At 40.1% G+C, this 23,700-nt stretch overlaps 1 protein-coding gene across 7 annotated transcripts in view; it reads left to right on the top strand.

Annotated features, from left to right (window-relative positions):
* KMT2E (lysine methyltransferase 2E (inactive)) overlaps positions 1-22,959 on the top strand; it is an 87,969-nt gene extending 65,010 nt beyond the window's left edge. For 3 of the 7 annotated variants that reach the window (XM_073652253.1, XM_073652248.1, XM_073652250.1), the window contains 11 exons: positions 965-1,300; positions 2,417-2,470; positions 5,347-5,598; positions 5,683-5,827; positions 6,199-6,452; positions 7,144-7,200; positions 14,497-15,066; positions 16,482-16,789; positions 18,361-18,449; positions 20,012-20,109; positions 20,719-22,959. In XM_073652253.1, the coding sequence (XP_073508354.1) occupies positions 965-1,300; positions 2,417-2,470; positions 5,347-5,598; positions 5,683-5,827; positions 6,199-6,452; positions 7,144-7,200; positions 14,497-15,066; positions 16,482-16,789; positions 18,361-18,449; positions 20,012-20,109; positions 20,719-22,137 (3,582 nt within the window). In that variant the 3' untranslated portion in view covers positions 22,138-22,959. The remainder of the gene's footprint in view (positions 1-964; positions 1,301-2,416; positions 2,471-5,346; positions 5,599-5,682; positions 5,828-6,198; positions 6,453-7,143; positions 7,201-14,496; positions 15,067-16,481; positions 16,790-18,360; positions 18,450-20,011; positions 20,110-20,718) is intronic. The other 4 variants (XM_073652254.1, XM_073652252.1, XM_073652249.1 and 1 more) reach the window with 3 other exon arrangements.
* The last annotated feature ends 741 nt before the right edge of the window (positions 22,960-23,700 follow it).

The raw sequence follows: 23,700 nt of genomic DNA, 5'->3' as shown, positions 1-23,700 counted from the left end.
TTATTTTTTGAGCAGTGTATAGATCATACATACAGATTATATTATATATTTTGCACTATAGCTGTGTGACTGGTTCCCTATACAAGCCTTATCCGTGTACAATTCTAATACTAGGCAATCACCCCCTCCATGAATAGGTTGTGAGTTGTTCCATCGGTATTTTGCACCTTTTATTGCCTCTGCCTTTATCAAAGTGGTCTGCTGCATCTCGACAGCTACTTTAACACCCCAGGGAATAACAAATGCTACGACATGTTATTGGGGTGTACAAGATAAGCATATGTAAAGCACTCCTCTTACATCTACTAGATCTGACTGCTGGCACTTGGCACATAATACTGAGAAACGTCTTATTTAATTAAAGGAGTGTTCTCAAGTTTAAAAGTTATTCCCTATCCACTTTCAGATCGCTTGGGGACCGACCACCATGGCCCAAACTGATCCGGAGAAACGGGCTCTGAAGAGCCCTGACTGGATGGAACAGAGGTCGATCTTTCTCACTATTGCTCCATTCGTTCTTAATGGGAGTGCTGGAGATTGCCGAGCTCAGCTGATCTTTGTGCTTCTATCAGAATGTATGGAGTGGCAGTGTGTATGATCGATGTCCGATTCATTCAGCCGTTTCGGTTCCCAGGATTTGTGGGGGCCACGCCAGTTGAATCCCCAGCAATCAGAAAGTTATCCCCTATCACTTGGATAGAAGATAACTTTCAAACTCAAGAACACCCATTGTAAGCGGTTCTGAATGGGGAAAGAGGGCTCCCAGTAATGTAAGTATAATATGCATGGAGTCAGTATATGTATAAAATAGCTAATTAAAATAAAGAGGAAATATGTTATAACACCAACTAAGATTACAGTATATACCTGTAGTTCCTTCTAATGCTGTAAAATATTTAATAATTGTCATACCTTAAAATGAAACTTCTTATGCTGACCTGTTCTTTACTTTTGAATCTGCTAGGAACCAGTAAAAGAGGAGCCTGTCAGCAAGCCTACCCCTGCCAAAATTAATCGCACCAAACAAAGAAAAAGCTTCACTAGAAGCAGAACTCATATTGGTCAACAGCGCCGCCGGCACAGAACGATCAGCGCCTGCTCGGATGTTCAGCCATCCTCCCCAGATGTAGAGGTCACCCCTCAGCAAGTAGAATCGGAGCCTAGCACACTTGTAGAAGAGCCTGTCAGTGAGAGCACTGCTACAGCTGTAGTGTTGGCTGCTGTTGAGACAGAGGAGGTTCCAGATACTGAATTACCTGTGCCAGTCAAATGTTCAGCAAAATACCCAAAAACTAAGAAGGTATGATTACTTGGTGAGAAATCAGTCAAGAGACTGCTGGTCCTTTCCTCGTCACTTTCTTATAATATGCAAACTAGTGCATTAGTCTGCAAACAGAAGTAAATTTAAAAAAAAATAGCCCCCCCCCCCCTCCCTTTTTATTTTAATTTTTTTTTTGTATAAATATAATTTTATTTCTTACATTCAAGAGTTACTTTTGTGATGTATTGATCCAACATCACCCACTTTATGCAAGTGAATTTCTCATGGTTTTTAATGGTTCTTTTTATGTTAACATGCCAATTTTATTTGTTCTAAAGATAATCTGTCACCCAGGTTTATGCAGCCTAATCTAATGCCAGCTTTAGTAGAGGCAGAGACCTTTATTTCCATTCTGGGTCCCTTGCTGGGCTTCTTGCTTGTAATTCTTATGAGGCGAGTTTTACACATCTATGTTTCACAGTTTGAGTACACAGGTTGGCCTCAGCTGGTCTGACCCAGGAATGGCAGCTTCATGTATTCTTATAAGGCTGTTAAGTTTGGGTCAGGAGACTTGGAGTGCGAAATTTTGATATGTAAAACTGGCCTTAAACATTGTTTTATCTGTAGCTTCTCTGATCAACCTCATTGATGAGCTCTTTCTCGATTTTCTTGAGCTTTGAATATCCACCATCTGTTGTCAGCTTTTTGCCTATGCACATTGTAGATCGAAAACTGTCAATCAGTGGTGCAAGCAGGGTTTGTTTATTTACTTTTATTTTACTCTTATCTAGCGCCATTTATTGCAAATCATTTTGCAAACAACAGGGTTAAGACAGATCGTGAATGAGAGAGCTCACAGCTACAGCAGATAAACCCAGGATTTTATCAAAACTACAGCAAGAAACCCGATAAGTGACATCCCGCTGAAATCTGCTTCTCCGCCCCGCCCCTATTTTATGATGCCCTTCCATTTGGAAGCATAAACCTAGTGACCTATTCCTTATAATGGCAGAACATGTTTATTTTATGTGTAGGTTGATCACTTGCAAACTTAGCTATTTTTATGAAATTGTAGCACATGGCATGCCTTTCTACTTGTTTGCCATTTAAGCATGTGTCTTATGAATAATGCTTACATTGCCATTCTGTTTGCAGTCTTGCGTAAACACTTGTGTGGCACTTCAAAAATGGAAGGACACTCTTTTTACAGTATGTATCAAAGGCAGTCTTGTGAATTATCTTCCCACACAAGTATTTTATGCTGTGTCCTTAAAATGTTATACACTGCTTTTAACTATAGATGCGGAATTCAGATATTTTTCCATTATTTATGTTTTAGATTTTGTCACTATTTGGCGGTGTGCATGGATAATTTTGTGTCTTTCAATGGACTATTGTTCCCACATGACATGGGATACTTGAAATTTTGTGAAACATATGTTTTATAAAGGGCTAATTATGAAGAGCAGGAAGTCTATTATCTAGTAAAGCATCAGGTCTCCACCACACAGGGCTTCTAGCACACTAAATGAGGATGTGTATAATGTTAAACATTCGCTCTACCTCTGGAGTCAAAATAAAGCTGCAGCTTACTTCTGCGACCTGTGCAAGGAAAGTTGTCTGTAATTGTCACCTATCATGATGGCTAGAGCCATCAACTACTATTATTTAAACAGAAGTAAATCCGCTATTTTCAAGAGATGACCATTTAAAGCAACCTTCCCTTAGGGGGGGACTGTATATTTTAAAGGGAATCAGTAAGCAGGTTTTTGCTATCTCATCTAAGAGCAGCATAATGTGGGCAGAGACCGTGAATCCAAGATGTATCACTTAGTTTACTGGGTGCAGCAGCTGTGACACAACCAGAGTTCTTAGATGAAGCAGAGCTGAGAAAGCTAACGCCACCCACACCAGGCTTTCTATGTACTTAGTCTATTGACCGTTAGCAGGCTTATCACAGGAGGGGATGTAGTCAGTCCAAGGCTCATGCACTGCTGTAGTTCAGGCAATGATAATGTCTTAGTGATAAAATCTTTTTTGTAAGTAAACCACACACAGCCTGATAAGTGACACATCGTTGAAATCTGTGTTTTAACCCCTAAATGATGCCGTCATCGGATTACATGGCAAACACCTGCTGACGGATTCATTTTAAGTCAGTTTATTGTAAACGTCTCCCGCTATATCATAGCTATATGTGGACTTGCTGTAAATGGTGCCCATAAATAATTTTCACTTTAAATCACATGACACTGATATTTTTTCAGTGTTTTATTAATCATTTCAAGCCAAGTAGCCCATAGTGTCAAAATGTTCCAACTGCACCACAAGGCCAGAAAATTTTTTCCTACTGCCCTACTTATTTATAACATGTCCATCATAATCAATACATCACAATAGCAATTGTAGTTGTTTAATCCGTACATTTGTTTGCGGGCTACATTTGCTTCTCCCCAAAATATTTGCATACGCAGCCTCCTTAATATTATAACAGCTCCCAGTATAATCCATTCATAGGCTCCACTAGTATAAATACATCCATACCCCCCTCAGTATAATAGCACCCAAGTGTAAACACATCCATATCCCCTCAGTATAATAGCCTATCCGCTCCCACAGTATCATCCTATCCATAGCGGCGCACTGAGATATTGCCCCACACTACCTACATTGCAAGTTCAGTAGATGCTACACATCTCTGTTGTAGGATGCATAGAGATATATAGCTTTTCTTTTAGAGAAAAAAACATTTTAGCAAGCTTTATTTCTTAACTACGGCTCTTACTGCAGGTTGAGAAACAGTGATTTGAGTGACTAATTTTCATTTTATGAAGGTCACACATTTTGTACATTTAACACAAAAATGAAATGTCAGAGTATGGGTCGAATTCCATGAATAGATGAGAATGCGGATATTTAAACTGAATGGAGATCTGACTTGGTGTAATATCTGTACCATATAATATATATACTCCATATTTATATATTATGTGCATGTTTGTGTTTAGAGTTTTCGTTAAAATGTCATTCTGTCTATAGCGTTCATGTTTGTTTTCAATAGAATAACCGAAAGATGAAAGTTTTTGTATTTGAGCAGCATTTATTTTATTATGCCTAATAGACATTATGTGAACATGCTGTGTGTGTGTTTTTTTGTATGGGTGTAACTTGACTCTCCTCGTCAAATAAATGTCAGGAGAGCGAAAGATCTGGGATTTCCTTTTGTTCTGTGGGATATAACCTGCTGCCAGGGGAATCTGACAGTGGCTCTTTCATAAGTGCGGGCCTGTTTCTCTGTGTATGGAGGAGTCAGAGGACATAGTAGTCAGCCAAACAAATCTAAGGTCTATGGTGGGGTTTTAGATTTAGGGATTGCATAACATAAGAAAAACAACCAGCCCCTTCATATCCATGGGCTTTCTGGTATTATGACTCAGTCTCGAGCTAGGGCTACTCCCTTTATTGGTATTCTTCATAGGTTCAGGAGTCTTCTTTTTTTTTTTTTTCCTTAATCTTTTTAAAGACTCCGCAAAGACTCTAAAAACAAAATAGCAAAAATAAAACAGGACTTCCTTACAATCCTCCCTATTGGTCCAGTGCATATGCCCCACTGGTTTTTGTTTACAAGGTGCCAACACTGAAATGCCATACTTGCTAGCATTGTTGTGCAATGGTGACCGTAGCACAACACCTGAATCCCCCACTGGTAAAGGTCAATCAACAGCTTCAAGGGCTTAGTAATGTTATTTAAAGCATTTGCCTCTTTTTGGAGGGAAAGAAACTCGGACACCCTCTTAAAGGTTTTTGTTTGTTTTTTTGTTTTTTTTTCCAAGACATTTTGTGAAAACCTCCTAAAATAGTAAGGTAACAATTGTGTACTGCACATGCTGAGAGTTAGTGTTACAAGACTGAATGATAATTCTATAATCTACTTAATACATAAAAAATATTAATGCAATAGTAAAGATGAAATGTTGCCTGAAAGAGTTTTCTATGTTGCATATGCTCAATACAGACTCTTCAAGGCATACTGCAGATTCCAGTTTAGGAAGATCATAAAATGAACTTTATTTTGTTATTTCTAGCACTTGGTTAATGAATGGTTAAGTGAGAAGCATGAGAAATCTGCTAAACATGGAGAGGCATTTTTGGAAAAACCTCTACGGATAACAACCGATCCAGAAGTCCTTGCCACACAATTGAATTCGCTGCCGGGCCTCATCTATAGTCCACACATGTATACCACGCCAAAGCACTATATTCGATTTACTTCACCTTTTCTTTCCGAGAAGAAGAAGAAAAAAGATGAGGAGAACCTTACAAGTTGCTGCAAAAAGGTATAAACTCAATTTTTTTCTGAATTATTTTTATTTGAAATGCTTTTCGCAGTCAATCTTTATTTTTTTTTATTCTTTCTTTAGCGTTGGCTCAAACAAGCTATGGAAGAGGAACATTCTGCACCTTTGAATTCACTTAACTCCTCAGCCCTAGATGGGTCTCAGAGTCCGAATACATTTGCTGAAAATAAGTGCCATTTAGTAATGAATGGTAGCTGTCCATTAGCAGGTGAGAAAATATTGTGCAGTTCACCTTATTTTAAGATAGGTTTTGTTTTTGTTGTTTTTGCTTATAATAGTAGGACTTCCATAGTATAAGACTGTATTCAGATCATCCAGGAGTCACTTATGTTAATTTGAATAGTTTTGTTGCTTTGTAGCTTACCCTTTAGAGGAAAATTCCATTCTCAATTATTTTTGTTGAAGAAATAATAATTTACTAAATACATTATACGTTTTTTTTTTCTTTTGTGTGTATGGTAGTCCTCTGTATTTGTTGATATCTTGAAGTCTAGAAGCTGTAGAAGATGACTGAGTGTTCTGGGATAGCATCTGCATCTGGGCTTTGTATACACTGAAATTTATTTTTCCTATTTGTAGCAGATCTAACCACCCCATTAAAAAAACGAAGATTGTCCCAGCTGTTGGATTGTACTTATTCAGAAAATTCTACACCTACTGCATCTCCCTATGCGACTCCAACCCATGCAGATATACCTTCTACAGATACATCACTATTTACTACTCCTCCCAGGGTAAAAGTAGAGGATGAAAGTCGTAATAACTGCAAGCAGTCCTGTTCACCAGTTACGCCTGTAACTCCATGTATACGTGGGAATCACTTGCATTTTGAGGTAAGCAGCAGTGAGCTCTGCTTTGGATCAAATGCTGATGCAAAATGCAGATTTAAGTACTGCCACTCAAGATGGCTTTAAAGGAGCTTTCTGGCTCATGCTTTTTTTCCGCATTGGAAGTGAGCTATGCTCATTATAATAAAACCTCGAATAGCTGCCAAGTGCACGATCAGCAATCATGCACATGTCCTATTCTAATGAACTGGACACTTGTGCAATACTTTCTGATCTTCCTTGCTTCTCATCAGGTTTGTGGGGTCATACTCTCATGTGCCAGATAACCTTTTTACTGCAAGCATGTTGTTTTTTTTATATCCCAGAGACCTGCTTCATTAAACAGGATAAATGATTGAAACGCTTTTGCCCCTTTAGCTTGCGCTACATTGGACCAAACGCCAATTTTCACTTTAGAATTAATTGAATAGGCCTTGCTCGCAAGCTTGCCCTCTATAAGTTACCATCTATAATTTAACATACATTGATAAGTGTAAACAAAATGTATAGATATGTGCGACTGTTTATACAGAGATTTCAGAATGCAAAGGCAAGATGTCTTCCTCAAACTGAGAACTTTCAGTATAGGTTTTTGATAATGGCAGTCATAGACCTGAGACATCTAATCATGCTTTTGCTTCTCCACCTCTTTGCGGATTCCTTTTTACATTTGTCATTATTTTTCTTACAATTCTAGAGCATTTCTTCACCAGAGAGTTCTCCAGAACTGAATCGTAAACCCTGTAGTCAAGATGTAAGTATATGATGTATAATAAAGCCTTTTTAAGTTCTCAAAGTATCTGTTTTGTATAATGTAAACCAAACTTTCTAGATTCAAGTGATGTGAAACATTCAAGTCTCAATGTGTAGACAGCTCACAAGCTCTGACTCAACATTATTGCACTTAGTGGAGAGCCAGAACATGCGGTGGAAACTGCCCATCGTGGTAGCTAATACAAAATCAAAGGTGGGCAGAGCTGTCTGGCTGGCAACTTATATTATGTATACTCTTGATTTGCATGGTTTTTATTTACTTTCCTTTTTCAGTTATTATGCTGTGGAACTTTAGTAATAAATTTATGCAATTAAAGATTAACCGTGTAGAAATGCTGGGAATGAGCTACTCTCAATATCATCCTGCGGTTGCTTCAGGAGACTGCAGACATCGATAGCTGCTGTATATATTTCATTAACCCCTTTCTGACATTGTCAGTAAGAGTACTCCTGGGCCTTATGGACCAGGTAGTACTATTACTCACAATGTGATCGCGCCCACACAGAAGCTATGCGGGGAGATCGCTGCCAGGTGTCAGCTGATTCTCACAGCTGACACCCGGTACTATGTGCCAGAAGCGGTCCCGCACCGCTCCCGGCACATTAACCTCCGAAATGTTTCGATCGAAGTCGATCGCAAAATTTCCAGGGCAGGCAGAGGTAAGAGCGCCCCTCTTACCTTGAATCGGAAACAAAGCTCGCTTCTATGTGAGCGGCGCTTTGCTCGTGCCCGGGACGTGATGGAGACCAGTGCACGTCACAGGGCCCTGTGACATGCAAGGGAGGGGAGGAATATGATAAATAAGCACATAGGCGGGGATTACTAAGGAGGTCGGCGGGGATTTCTTGGCATCCGGGGGACGCCAAGCCTGTGCAAAACAGAGTTGATAAAAACACATTTCTCTGCAATCAAACCTCTACTATGGGCCATACAGGTATGTATAGATTTACTTTTATATACCCTGTATGCCCATGTTAGAAGTCTGATATCTCCCAGGCTGGTGACAGATTCCCTTTTAAGGTATAAAGGCTTTGAATCCGTTTCTTAATTTCTAAGATCACACCCAGAGTGCTGAATGGTTGCTACTCATGATTGGTCTCCGGTTATAAATGATGTACCCCTTCATTCAATTATTATTAATGATATAGAAGACTGGATTAGTAATGGTGTTTCTATTTTTTTTCCATATGATACCATCTATGTAGTATAGTGCAGTCTATGGAAAATGTTCGTAATATTTAGTCTGACTAGGCCAAACTGAGCATTTGGGCATCCACTTGGCAGATGAGGTTCAATGTGGATAAATATAAAGTTATGCATCTGGACACTAATAACCTGCGAGGACCATATGATCTAGGGCAGACCTGGGCATAGTGTGGACCGTGGGCCACATGCGGCTCTCTGGCTGCTCCAGTCTGGTCTGCGGACCAAGACTGCCGAAGGGCTGAATCAGTGGCCAACGGGCCGCACAGTGCCCTCTCCCACTGCTGTCCATCTGCCGCCACTCGCTGTCACCGCTCTCCAGATTTTCTGGATGCAGACAGTGGTGAATACATTGGTGGAGGACAGCAGCACGGGCTCAGTCTTCCACCAATCAGCGTGTGAGCTAGCAGTCACGATGACATCAGTTCATCGTGTCAGATGTGCACTGCAGAGAGTCAGTGCATAGGCAGAGCGCCGGTGGAACCAGGGCTCTGGAGTAGGTAAGCCAAACCTCCAACTCCTCAATTTCCATGACTCCGACTCCCTCATACATGGCTCATGTTTAAGTTCGTGATAAATTTACTGTAGTAAAATGGTAACATCAGGCTTTTAATCGTTATTATGATACAATAATCAAGCTATTTAGATAGAACATAAAATATATTTATTAAAATACAACTTTAGAATAAAAAACCTTTTGCATATTTACAATTTATTCTACACTATGCAGTAAGTGGAAAAAAACTGTTTTCAACAAAAACTTACTGAATAACATTTGTGCAGTCTATGAATTTGTTCTGAGAAATACACTGCTCAAAAAAATAAAGGGAACACTTAAACAGAATATAACTCCAAGTAAATCAAACTTCTGTGAAATCAAACTGTCCACTTAGGAAGCAACACTGATTGACAAAACTGTCCACTTAGGAAGCAAGACTGATTGACAATCAATTTCACATGCTGTTGTGCAAATGGAATAGACAATAGATGGAAATTATTGGCAATTATCAAGACACACTTAATAAAGGAGTGGTTCTGCAGGTGGGGACCTCAGACCACATCTCAGTACCAATGCTTTCTGGCTGATGTTTTGGTCACTTTTGAATGTTGGTTGTACTTTCACACTCGTGGTAGCATGAGGCGGACTCTACAAGCCACAGAAGTTGCTCAGGTAGTGCAGCTCATCCAGGATGGCACATCAATGCGAGCTGTGGCAAGAAGGTTTGCTGTGTCTGTCAGCATAGTTTCCAGAGGCTGGAGGCGCTGCCAGGAGACGTGGAGGGGGGCCTTAGGAGGGCAACAACCCAGCAGCAGCACCGCTAGCTCCGCCTTTGTGCAAGGAGGAACAGGAAGAGCACTGCCAGAGCCCTGCAAAATGACCTCCAGCAGGCCACAAATGTGTATGTGTCTGCACAAACGTTTAGAAACTGACTCCATGAGGGTGGTATGAGGGCCCCATGTCCACAGATGGGGGTTGTGCTCACATCCCAACACTGTGCAGGACGCTTGGCATTTGCTACAGAACACCAGGATTGGCAAAGTCGCCATTGGCGCCCTGTGCTCTTCACAGATAAAAGCAGTTTCACACTGAGCACATGTGACAGACGTGACTGAGCCTGGAGACACCGTGGAGAGCGATCTGCCTGCAACATTCTTCAGCATGACCGGTTTGACAGCGGGTCAGTAATCGTGTGGGGCCGCACATCCCTCCATGCGCTCGCCAGAGGTAGCCTGACTGCCATTAGGTACCGAGATGAGATCCTCAGACCCCTTGTGAGACCATATGCTGGTGCGGTTGGCCCTGGGTTCCTCCTAATGCAGGACAATGCCAGACCTCATGTGGCTGGAGTGTGTTAGCAGTTCCTGCAAGATGAAGGCATTGAAGCTATGGACTGGCTCACCCGTTCCCCAGACCTGAATCTGATTGAGCACATGTGGGACATCATGTCTCGCTCCATCCACCAACGTCATGTTGCACCACAGACTGTCCAGGAGTTGGCGGATGCTTTAGTCCAGGTCTGGGAGGAGATCCCACAGGAGACCATCCGCAACCTCATCAGGAGCATGCCCAGGCGTTGTAGGGAGGTCATACAGGCACGTCGAGGCCACACACAATACTGAGCCTCAGTTTGACTTGTTTTAAGGACATTACATCAAAGTTGGATCAGCCTGTAGTGTGTTTTTCCACTTTAATTTTTGGGGGTGACTCCAAATCCAGGCCTGCATTGGTTAATAAATTTGATTTCCATTGGTGATTTTGTGTGATTTTGTTGTCAGCACATTCAACTTTGTACAGAACAAAGTATTCAGTGAGAATATTTCATTCATTCAGATCTAGGATGTGTTATTTGAGTGTTCCCTTTATTTTTTTGAGCAGTGTAGTATCGCCTCCATCAGATCCTCCTTGATAGATGACCTCAAATCTGACCTTATTATTTTAAGGCTAGAGAACAACCTTTCTACACTAAGGCTGAGTTCACACGATGCGTATTTCATGCGTTTCCGCGGCGTTTTTGCAGTTGCGTAAACGCCGCGGAAACGCATGAAAAACGCATGGTAGAAGGGAAGCAATGTTCCCCAATTGAAATCCGCATGTGCTGTGCCCATGATGCGGATTTTTCCGCAGCGTTAACGCTGCGGTCAAAAATCCGCAGCATGTCAATTAATTTTGCGGAAACGCGGCGATTTCGCCGCCATTGACTTGCATTAGAACGCGCCAATTCCGCAAGACAGCATTTGTACTTGCGTTATTGGTGCGTTCTAATATGCGGATGGTACCCGGGTGTGGAGGAGAGGAGAGTCTCATCCACACCCAGGTACCATTAAAAAAAGCTGTAAAAAAAGAATAAAATAAAAAATAAATGTATTCTTACCTTCTGTCGGCCCGCGCAGCGCTCCCGCTTGGTTCCCGGCACTTGCAGTGAGTTGTAGGACCTGCGGTGACGTCAGAGTCATGTGACGGGTCACGTGACGCTGACGTCGGCAGGTCTTTCAATTCAAAGTTGCCGGCAGCCGGGAACTTTGTAAAGCAGGACAGCGCGGGCCATCGGAGGTAAGTATATACACTCTCTCGGGTCACACTATATAAATCCATGCTGTTTGCATGGATTTATATAGTGTGACCTAGTTGTCAAGCACTTTCCAGGTGATGCTAAAATCGCCTGGAAAGCGCTTGTCAATCTGCATGCGGAAACGCATGTCAATCTGCATGTGGATCCGCATGTATTCTGCAGGAAAAACGCATGCACAATCTGCATGCGTTTTTTCTGCCAGGGAGATGCAGAAATGATGCAGAAATTTTCTGCTTCATTTCTGCATCGTGTGCACATACCCTTACTTGGGTTTATGGCAAAGTAGTAACATCATGGGCAACATCTCTAACAATTTCAGGGCATAAAGGAATTGCCTCGTGCACAGTCAGTTTTGGTGAACGATTGAACTCTTCTACTTCTTTGAGAGCAAGTGAAAAATTTTGTAATTCTACAATTGCCCCTTTTCCAGCATGTCTCTTCAAGATGAAATCAATTTTAGGGTTACTGGCAGCAATAGCCAATATCCTCACTTTGCTAATCAGAGATGTAGCATGTCCCACTTGCAGACTATATCTTATTGCCAGCTGCAGCGTGTGCACAACACAGCGCATGTGATGAATAGAAGAGAGGTGTGAAGCAGCTTCAACAAGATCATCTAATTGTAAAGAATAATTTTGCTGTTCTTCTGTAGTAATATATGTTTGTTCCTCCATTATGAGAACAGGACTGTGGCCTTCCATCTCCAGCATACTGAATCTGAAATGTTCTAGCTGCTGTTCACCTTCATTATTCTCATTCATCAGTTTAATTGTACTTATGTTTATCAGTTATAATAGCAAGAACCTGTTCTTTTTTGTTTTTAATCCTGCTTTCACTCCAGCAGTTCTGAGATGAGTGCAGGCATTCCTTCCCTGTGTGTTTTTGTTTTTTTTCCCCTTATCTGTATAGGAGGAGCTTCACTACTTACCTTGTACATAAACTGCAGAACAGATTCATCTCAGCTAAAAGTCTAGACCCTTAGATCAGGAATAGGACCGACATTTCCTAACTTTCCCAAATTCTTATGAAAAAATATTCCCCACAAACTGCATTGAACTACTGTACCCAATTTATTATATATTTTAGGAGTCGGTCCATTTTATTCCGACTCCACGAAAATGGACTCCACAGCCCTCGGGAACGGGAGCAAGGGGAGTATTTATTTTTTTTATTTATTTTTTTCATGTGTATGGAATATTTGTTTGTACATAAAAGGCTATGTGAGGCTCAAACATTATATAGGGGGGCTCATTTTGTATGCTTTATAAGGAGGCTGTGTGTGGGCAAATGCTTTATATAGGGGGCTGTGTGTGGACACATGCGGTATATAGGGGGCTGTCAGCATACAATTAATTTTGGCCTATTGGTTTGGCCCTTCACAACAGTCACAGTCTCTCATGTGTCCCCTCTGGAAAATTAATTGCCCACCCCTTATCTATAGGGAGTAAAACTAGGAAAGTAATTTTGTAGAGAAGGATCTGGGTGTATTTGTAGCTCGGACTAAATAACAGCATGCAATGGCAATCAGCATCTTCTATGGCCAGTAGGATATTGTCATGTATTAGGAGGGCATGGACTCACTGGACAGGGACGTAATACTACCAGTTTACAAAGCGTTAGTGCAATCTCATCTGGAATATGTAGTTAGTTTTTGGCACCAGTTCATAGAAAGGACACCCTGGAGTTAAAAAAGCTACATAGAGCCACAAAACTGATAAGGGGGACAGAGGATACTGGTTATGAGGAAAGATTTAACCTTCAATTAGTCACCCCAAAATACTGCACTACTTAGACCTCGCTGTGGCACATGTAGTTGATGCCGCATCTTGCGATGCACTGAGGGAGAAGCGCCTGAGCTAGGAAGCAACCGAAACGGACTGTTACCTACTATTCATACTTGTGGAAATAGGTTAAAAGCAAACTCGCTTGGGATCCAATGGACCCCACTAGACAAATGTAATTCTTTTAACCTTTAATTAATCTTGTTTGTTTGTTTTCTCCTGGTCCCAAGTTTGCTAAGTATGTATTACCTTGATTTGCACCAAAATTTGTGATATTCTGTGGCATAAAGTTAAGTAAATCCATCTAAAATTAGCTGGTCATGCCATTTCTTGGTACACAATGCCAACGACTTGAACATTTGGTTAGCATTGCTCAAATTATTCAATTTCTGCACAATTTGTGACTTGTGCATCTTTATGAGGACCAGTTTGCACCAAAAACTGGCAAATACTATTTGATAAATGTCTTATTTGAGGTGCAAAAAACCCTGTGTAGTTTTCTAGAGAAATACATTTCGGAAAACCATGCGGCTTTTCGACTAGGTTATTATGTGGTTTTTGAAGATTTTTTTCTTTGTCAGGTTTGTAGATTTCACAAGGAATCCGCATCAAAGAAGTGACAGGACTCCTTTTTTATTTTTGCATATTCGTTTTTCAGCGACAGGGTTTTGTAAATGGCAGAAGATAAAAAAGCACGATGTGAACACCTATGTGTTTTTCTCATGTAAATCAATAAGAAGAGGATTTAAAGCGTTTTTTAATATGAATTTTGGGAGTTTGATTCTACGCTGAAAAAAAAAAAAAAAAAAAACACCTCTAAACCTGCTTCATTCTTCTGAGCTTCTTGGTTTTGGTGTGGACCACGGTTCACGGACAGACTACTGGTCTCCTTACCTGAACTCAAGAGCCTCATTAGCACATATGAGGAATTCCATTGTGCGACTGCCATATTCAGCTAACAGTCAAGCTGGCATGCGAGCACTAATGAATGCTGAAATGCTCCTTGCAAACTTGTGCTCCTATTCACCCCTGCCGTGGCTATTGCATGAAGTAGTTCAGCATATCAATGCAGCCTCAAACCACTGTCTGTAAGCTGCTGTCTAAGAATTGCTGTACACTCCGAATAGTGGTGTCCTGTATAAATCTATCTGAATGGTATTTTTTTTTTTTTTTGTGGGAAATTGGTGTATGCAGCTTTTAATTTATCTTTCTGTTAACAGGGTAGTGATCGAACAGCAACAGCTTTAGCTTTGAATTCATTCAGAAATTCTAATCTTACTGAAATTGGTGTGCAGGAAATAAAGACTATTGGTTATTCTAGCCCACGAAGCAGGACCGAGGTAAACAGGCCGTGCACATCAGAAAGTGAATCCACTGTAGACCTTCATTTGGCACTTGAAATAAATGAACATACTGCATTACAAAAAAATATGGAACCTTTGTCCCGGGAAAGGACTGATACAAACAGCCAGCAGGAAAATGCTCACTGCGGACGGGGTGCAGTATATTCATCTTGGATTAAAAGTCCAGATAGGTCAGCGGTGAATTTCTCTGCAGTAAATTCTAACTTGAGAGACTTGACTCCTTCCCACCAGTTAGAAGTTGGTGGTGGTTTTCGAATAAGTGACTCAAAGTGCCTGATTCAAGAGGATGCCCGTAGTTTGTACATGGAAGGATCAATTTTTTGTTCATCAGAAGAAGGAATTATTACTGGATTTGGTAGAGCACTTAGTAGTGATGGTGTTTTGGATGCAAATGGAACACCATTAAATCCTCCACAAAAGAAAAAGGTTAGTGAATATTATGCTGTATTTCATTTTTAGCTCCATTCCTACAGTTGCTTGGCTTGTAAGTATTTACGTTTGATTCCCTTTATCAACCGCTTAGTTATTACAATCTGTCACCAGATTTTTGCCACCTAATCTGAAAGCAGAATGATGTAGAAGTAAATGCCTTGATTCCAGAAATGTGTCACTTATTAATCTTCTTGCTATTGTTTTGATAAAATCACTGTTTTATCAGCAGGAGATTCTCTAGAGGACTAATAAACCTGCCAGGTAGTCCTACTTATTCATGAGTTTTGTATAACCCTTCCCCCACCTCTGATTGACAGCTTTCTGCCTATGCACAGTGTATGCAGAAAGCTGTCAGTTGATGTGTGGGGGGGGGGGTTATACAGAGCTCAGCATTCAGAGAACTGGTAGATCTGCTGCTGATTTAAAACAAAGTTTATATAAAATAGAAATACAGCACGCAGCCCAGTAACTGATGCATCGGTGCGATCAGGGTCTCTCCCCTTACAACATGCTGCTCTCAGATTAGGTAGCAAAAATCTGGTGACCGATTCGCTATAAAGAAATCCTGTGACACCAAATTACATTTTAGGACCACTTTTGAAGAATCACTAATTTGGCTAGGGTTTACTGTAAAAGTGCTTAATTTGGACAGATGCTCGCTGGTAAAAGGCCACAAACTAATATACTGACAGCAATGCTTTAGCAAATCAAAAGTAAATGAATATGTTGCATTTTTGCTGTGGCTTTCCATTGTAGGTTTGCATACAGAAAGTCTGCAACGCTATACACTAAGTAGATAAGACACTCAAAATATCTCATCTACACATTACGAAGATTACTTTTGCATAAATTAATGTCTACTTTGGAAGTTAAAATCCACAGCATGTTGATTCTTTATGTGGAATGCAAATGGTGAAATCTGTTGCAAAGCCACAACTGAACTGCGCATATGCTGTGAAAATGGGTATTCACCCTAAATCTTCCTTAGCTTAAAGAAAACCTATCACCAGAAAAAAAACGCTATTAAATTGCAGAAATGGAGCTAATCTGCAGGTTAATAGCATTATAATGTTGCCCGGCGCCTGCACTTTGCCTAACGCTGCGGGGAGAAAATTAACTTTATTCTCCATGGCAGCGTTCCTGTATCTCAACTGTTCTAGCTATGTATATCAATGCCTGCTTATTTATTGCATCTGAGCATCAGCACTTTTATATTATGTAAGAACATGCCGCTGTTTCCATTATAATGTTAATACAGTGGCAACATATTCAGGAGCAAGGTACACATTTCTGTATATTTTTTTTACTTTAAGAGAACATAGTCTGTAAAATCTTTTTTTGTTAAAATATATTTTATCACTTTTTGCAGTAGTATTGGTGTAACAATTGTATGTTTTTGCTTTTTCCAGGTATCATTATTGGAGTACCGAAAAAGGCAACGTGAAGCAAGAAAGAGTGGCTCAAAGCCTGAAGCTTTGCCTTTGGTCACACTTTCCCCACACACTGAGAGTGGAAATATATCTGGGAACTGTTCTATTGCTGCTACTACTGAAAACTGTAGTAACAATGTGGAAAGTGTGGAACCTAATGAGTGTGTTGCAAATTTGACTGTACCACTGCCAGCTGAAGTCCAGAACAGCTCCCCAGAGGAGACAGACCAAAGCACTCAACTCACGGATGCTACTGCTAATGAAAAAAGTGATCCAGAAGCTCAATGGTACAGAATAGTTTAATTTCCTAACACATTCTTTTTATTTTTTTTCCTGTTCTCAAGCAATAATCCCCAATGTTCACTGTTTAAACTGATCAGTGTTCTCACCAACGATATTATTGAGCTGTAACTAGGTTTGAGTCACCAAATTAGATCTGTGGGGGTTTGACACTTAGCACAGTCACCAGTTGTCCCCTTTATCCATTCTGGCCGCTGGATGTAAAAAGTGTATCGAGCGGAACACCACAGCTCCATCACGCTGTTATAAGAATGGTGGATAGAAATGGATATCTCCAGATATGGTGATAGTTATATTAAAAAAAAATCCTGAAATCCTGCTGTTTCCATTCAAGCTACTGTGCGAGTAGTCATATCATTATTACATAGGATTTCAATGAAAGGTAACATCTATACAATAGATAAATAGATAATATATATTGAGACACATATATCCAGTATTGTCTAGAAATCTATCGTACGCCTGGTTCAAGGTAATAATGTAAGTATAAGTGTTCCAGACAGCAATTAATCAAATTACTTTGTTTTTACTTGTTTCTTTTAGTAACACAGAAGCTATTAAAACATTCACGACGTGACATACATGTATGGCACACGTCTACGAGTGTATGGAAGAGGGATCAAGTGTAAAGTTGTTTTATACAATTGGCATTCGCCCTGAACAGCAGCAGCCGGAGCTCGTTCCGATTGCTGTTATTTAACCTATTAAATGCTGCTGTCAAAGTCTGAAAGCGACATTTAAGTGATTAAATTCGGTGGATGTGTGTTTTTCACCAACTCACACCATTTAGAATTTTTTTCTCTTTTCTCAGTGCATTATACTTTAAAATGATGTGATTTACAGCTAAATCATGTCCCGTGAAAGCCCATACGATGTTGATGGAAAAATAAAATTATGTCCCTTGATAGTGATAGACCAGAAACGCCTGGAATGTAGAGGTTAAATAGGCTGAGTAACACAATCTGCATGACAAAAGTGATAACTGGTATTTTATCCAATAAATTGTATGCATATACACGTCTGAGCCGACTAAAGCTAAATAGTCTCCTGCTGATTGTTAGATTAAGACTAAGTATTTTCAGAGCTTTTTCAGAAGTCTCTACAGAAAACCTGATAGTCTATTCATGCTGCCCAAACCACGGGCAGCATTAATCGGAGTCTGGTTTCACGATTGCAAATGGGTACGTTTTTCTCTAAAACGCTCCAGCTGATTGACAGATCTCAGCAATGTGTGTTCATAGGGAGAGACCTGTCTGTTAACAAGGAGAAGCTGACTTGGAGCAACCCCAAACTAGTCTCCTCTCCTTATGGTCCCCAGCCAGCTCTTCAAACAAAGTTTTCTGTGAATAGCCAGAGTGTTTGAGTGAAACAAACATGGCTGGAGTCAGTCAAGTTGTCTGCTCTGGTTCATGGTGCCCATGTTTTGAACAGCATAAGTCAACTCACAGGTTTCCTTTTAAACCAAGCTAATGTAGGGTTTTTATGATCTGGCATAGTGTGAATTATCAAATTAATGGTAAATGCACATTTCATAATGTGGTGTTTTGTTTTATCTCAGGACTTCTTCAACTTCCGTGGAGCAAGTCCGAGAAAGGAGCTATCACAGAGCTTTGTTACTGAGTGACCACCGGAAAGATAAAGATGGTGGTACGTCAAATTGAGTTATCTTATTTTTCAGGTTATATCTATGAATTTGCTGGGATAAAATGAGCAAAACAATATGTATATGACTGTAATTAAAATAGAATAGATCTGGTGAAATTTTAATTTGCCAAATCATTACCAGAAAATTCAATTTGCAGCAAATATAGAGAAAAAGAAAACAACCAATATTCACCTCCAACGCTCACGTTTCCCCATTTGATCCTCTGTGCCTCGTCTGACTGCCACTTGATAAAACTCTGGGCATCTTAAGGTTAGGTTGGGAATTACTTTAGCGATAGCCCTGTCGCTTACCTGCTGTGGCACTACGAGAAGCTAGTTGAGGGCGGAGTCTGACTAGTCTATCTGGCTATGGTCCCCGGCCGGATCTTTAAAAGTATATTTTCTCTGAATCGCATTGGCAATCAAGCAACCAGGCTTCCACTCATGCTGCCTGCAGTTTAAAGTGCATAAATCAGGCAATGGGTTCCCATTTATGATATTCTATCACCATATTTTGCCACCTAATCTGATAGCAGCATAATGTACAGACAGAGACTCTGATTCCAGCAAAGTATCACTTACCTAGGCTGTTCGCTGTAGTTTTGATAATCTCTTGCTGATAAAATCATTGTTTTATCTGCTATCACTAGAGGATTCTATATTTGAGCTCTGTATAACCCCACCACTAATAGATAGCGGCGTACAGTGTGCATAGGCAGAAAGTTATCAGTCGGGTGCGGGTGGATTCATACAGAGCTCAACATTCAGAGAACTGGGAGATCTGCAGCAGACAGCACTGTGATTTTATCAAAACTGCAGGAAGCAGCTCAGTGGGGTCTCAGTCCCTGCATCATGCAGCTCTCAGATTGGGTAGCTAAACCTGGTGAAAGATTCCCTTTTAAGTCTTGTGTTCAAGGCATGCCTTATAATACATGCACAACCACAAGCTGTGTATTATGTTTGTGTTCAAATTTTGATTTCCATTTTATTTAATGGTTTTAAAATGGCTTCTGTTTCCTTGCCATGATAATCCAACAGACTAGAAACATTCTATTACCAGTGTATCAAAATGAATATAAACCTATACTAATCAGGGTGGGTGCGAATTGACAGTTTTTCTTTATCTAAAAATAGAAAATGCTGTTATTTAGGCTTCTAATTTGACAAGAGGCTTGACTCACTGTGTCCACATAAAAAAATATGCAACTTTCAAATTGTGTTATATTTAAGTATTACTGTATTACCTTTTTTCAGTGTTTGTGTTTAGTTACATTTTGGAAAATGTAATGGAGTGGTTTTTCATAAAAATTATTTAAAAGAAACATTCTACTACGAGGAAACCATGTCACTACCATTTTTTGTTCCTTTTTTGGATTTGCTGTTTAGATGGCTGACCATTAACAGCGGTTACAGACAGTTTCAGAGCTATGTTATATCTGCCCTAATACAGTGTTTCCCCAAAAAAAATGATTAACCTGTGCATGACCTCACTGTGCCAGTTCCCTACACCCACAATTTACTGTTTGCTTGCCTTTTTGTAAGACTGTTTGTTTTTCCCTTGTCAGATAGTGAAACAGAAAACGGAGAATGTACAGTTATTAAAGAGACCCAGTCTCCTGATGCATGCCAGAAGAAATGCAGGAGTCCTTCCAAACAAAATTTGGTAAGATCTTTATTATGCGAATGACTGGCATTCACTGCTTACCTTACAGAGCTTAAAAAATATTGGCAAATTCTATTTGGTTAGTAGGAAGCATGTAAATCTTTTAACAGGCAGGTGATGACTAGAGTAAGGGCTGTTCACACTGTGGTTTTGCCCCATTTTACAGTACTAGCAAAGTAAATGAAATTGCTGAAAGCTCATCCACATGCTGGTTATTTGTTTCCTTTCAAATTTGTACCTTCAAAGTGTTTTTGTTTTTAAATCTGCAGCGTTTTTACACATTTGAATAAATAAAAAAAAAAATGCATCAACTTGTGCAAAATATGTTCATATTTTAAACAGCATTTTTCCTGCCAACACACTGGTTTTTGCAGCAGAAAAGTCTCCTGCAACTACTAAACGTGTGCACATACTAAAAGTCTGCACATACCTAGAGGGGTCCACAGCAAAAGTGCACAATTGAACACACTGTGATATTTTCAAACAATACATCTATATATTAATTTTTCCACTTCATTGTGTGCAACATCATCAGTGTTTTAATTTATTATTTAATTTGAAATTGTATGTTTTATGCTAAAGTAAATTCCATTTATTTTTTGCTTTTAGCCTTGCTCTTCAGGATCTAAACCACCTTTGAAGGCCGATGTTCCTCAAGAAACCATCGTAAATACACCAGTGACCGAAAATACAAGCCCCCTTAAATCGGAGCCGCATCAGAAACCGTTATCACTTTCAAAATCCCATACTGCACAACCTCATTCACAAAAGCTGCCTTCTACACCTTTAAAACTACATTGTCCTTCTTCCCCGCATCTGGAACAACCTCCAAAGTCCTCTACACCGCACCCACCTGTGCAGCATGGTTACCTTTCACCAAAGCCTCATTCACAACAGTTAGGATCTCCATACAGACCCCTCCATCCTCCTTCTCATCAGGTGGTGACAACACAAAGAGAAAACCATGTGAACTTTTATCCAGTGTCTCAAAACTTACAGCCTTCTAATCCACAGCCAGCAGGTGGGCAGTTGTTTTCCCAGGCACAGACAGGACAGTGTTCAACTGTTTTTAGTCCCTTTAATCAACAGCCTGTGAACAACTCCGCCCCACCTCCCCCTCCTCCACCTCCAACAGCAAACTTTTATCCAAACCAGCAACCATCTGCATCTTTTCAAAATTATAGTCAGATTAAAGGAAATATTCCCCAGCAGCCTGTGTTTACATCCTGTCCAAATCAGGGCCATGCAACAACCACGGGGCAACCAGCAGTTCAAGGACTTCATGTAAATTCTGGACTTTATTTGCCTTCTCAGAACTCTGCTGTACACCTGCAGAGTACACCATCAAGTGTTCCTCCTCCACCACCGCCACCTCCACCAGGATGTCATCAGCCACATGTTTCAGGTCCAGTTCACGCAGTATCAGTTGCTACTGGAACACTTATTCATTCACAGACCACTGGACACCATTTACCTCCTCCTCCCCCTCCTCCACCGGGCCCAAGTTCCCACCATACCCACATGCAACATGTTTCACCCGGTCATCAAGGCATGCAGGTACAACACCAGCATGTTTTAAATAACGCTCCTCCTCCTCCTCCTCCCCCACCACCACCTCCACCTCAGTCTCCTAATGTCCTTGTTGGTTCAGGACATCACTCCACATCACAAGGATTACTTTTACAGACTCACCAAGGACCTGCAATGTTTCCTGCAGGGGCTCATCCTCCTGTAGCATCTTATTCAACCCAAGCTCCCGTTCATAATACAGTAGGATCTGTGTCGCAACACCAGTCTTCTGCACCTGGACAGCACCATCCACTTCCTAGTCAGGGGCCTCATGTTCAGCCACAAGGACCAAACAGTATTGCGTCACCTGCAGGGTTCTGCCCCCATCCTGGGTCTGTAAGTCTACCCCATGGGGTACAAGGGCTGCAACAAGCCTCCACAGTGCCTGGCCAGCTACCTATTCACAGACCGCAGGTCCCACCTTTCCAAAACAATTATCATGGCTCAGGCTGGCATTAGATTTGGTTTTGTTCTGCTTAACATTTTTAAAATGTTGTGTAAAATAAACTGTACATTTTCTATGTACCTTGTAAAGGTACTTTTTAAAACCTGTATATGAAAATTTGTAAAAATCCAATTACCAGTGCGCTTTTATTTTCCTTTTCTTCTTTCCCCTTTTTTTTGTTTGTTTTTTTGATTTTTTTTCTTTTATTTTTCTAATGTCTGCTAGTTGTGCTTGAAGGCCAATTTTGAGTATTTAGATCGAGTAAACATTCCAGTTATGTTATAATGCAGTATGGCCAATACTGCACAACTTGTAAGTCACTTGTCAGTTAATTTAGTGAATGTTTTCTATTGTAAGTTTTATATGTGATACACAGGTAAGAGCACTAACATGTTTATTTTATTTTTTTTCCTCCTGTGTGTGTAAAAAATGAGTCAAGTTTCAATGTTACATTGCCCCCTTCTTATTTACACAATTGTAATTTAATGTATAGTTCTGTTTTAACATCTTGACTTCTTTAGAAGTTTTGTAAATACTGTATTTGCTTGTACATGGCTTAAAGCTTCCACCTCATTTGATAAAACATTGTACATATTTTTTTTATTGTATGATCCTTGTGGAAGTAGTACAGTATATGACATTTAATTTTTGTAATATACTGTCACATTTGAGCACTGGTTGGGCATTTTAATTCATGTTAATAAACCACAATTATGTCCGTTTTATCAGGTTAGTCCTTTCATACATTTTACAAAAATTAACGTTAATGCATAACTGCAGCACTTAAACTGTACATTAAAATGCATTGTCAGCACTTTTTCCTGACTATTCCAAAATGTTGCAGTGTTGTGTTTTCTCTCTTTTCAGTTCTTTTCAAACATAAAGCAATAGAATTTAGAAGTTTTTTATATTTTAAGCATTTTTACAATCGCATTGCCTGCAATGGGGCTTAAGTTCTGCATCTATGATATACAGTAGTGTTCAAAATAATAGCAATGTGTTCAAAAACATAAATTAAGCACAATCTTTATACTAGTTTCCATTTCCATGCATTGGGAACGTTGCACACTGTTTTCGAATTCAAAGCACGAAGAGAAATGTATATAATTTTTAACTACTTTTATAGAAAATAACAAAAACTGAACATTGGGCTGTTCAAAAAAAATAGCAGAAACTGCATTTGACTTTACAAACTCACAATATGTACTTTTTTTAGGATTTAGCATTCCTGTGAAGCACTAACCTGTTAGTTGTATACCCACAGTTTTTTAGAACTGCTTCAAATGTATGTTGCATAGTCAACCAACTTCTGTCAACTATAATTCCACCCAGGATGCTTTGACTACATCCCACAATTTTTTGGGGCATTTGTTGGCTTTACCTCAAACTGCATTTTTGATTTCACCCCACAAGTGTTCTTTCGGATTAAGGTCCGGGGATTGAACTGGCCACTCTTTAACCTCAATTTTCCCCTTCTCCCATGAAAGCACCACCTGAGAAGAGGGCGGTACCTCTCCTCCATATCAGTTTGGTTTCCTGTCCTTGATGGGAGCCTCTGAACAAGGTGGTGCCATGTT

Source organism: Phyllobates terribilis, unplaced genomic scaffold (genome assembly GCF_046119375.1).
Source record: "Phyllobates terribilis strain yellow unplaced genomic scaffold, ASM4611937v1 Scaffold_11__3_contigs__length_659146591, whole genome shotgun sequence".
Classification (NCBI taxonomy): Eukaryota; Metazoa; Chordata; class Amphibia; order Anura; family Dendrobatidae; genus Phyllobates; species Phyllobates terribilis.
This window is presented reverse-complemented; position numbering and strand designations above follow the sequence as displayed.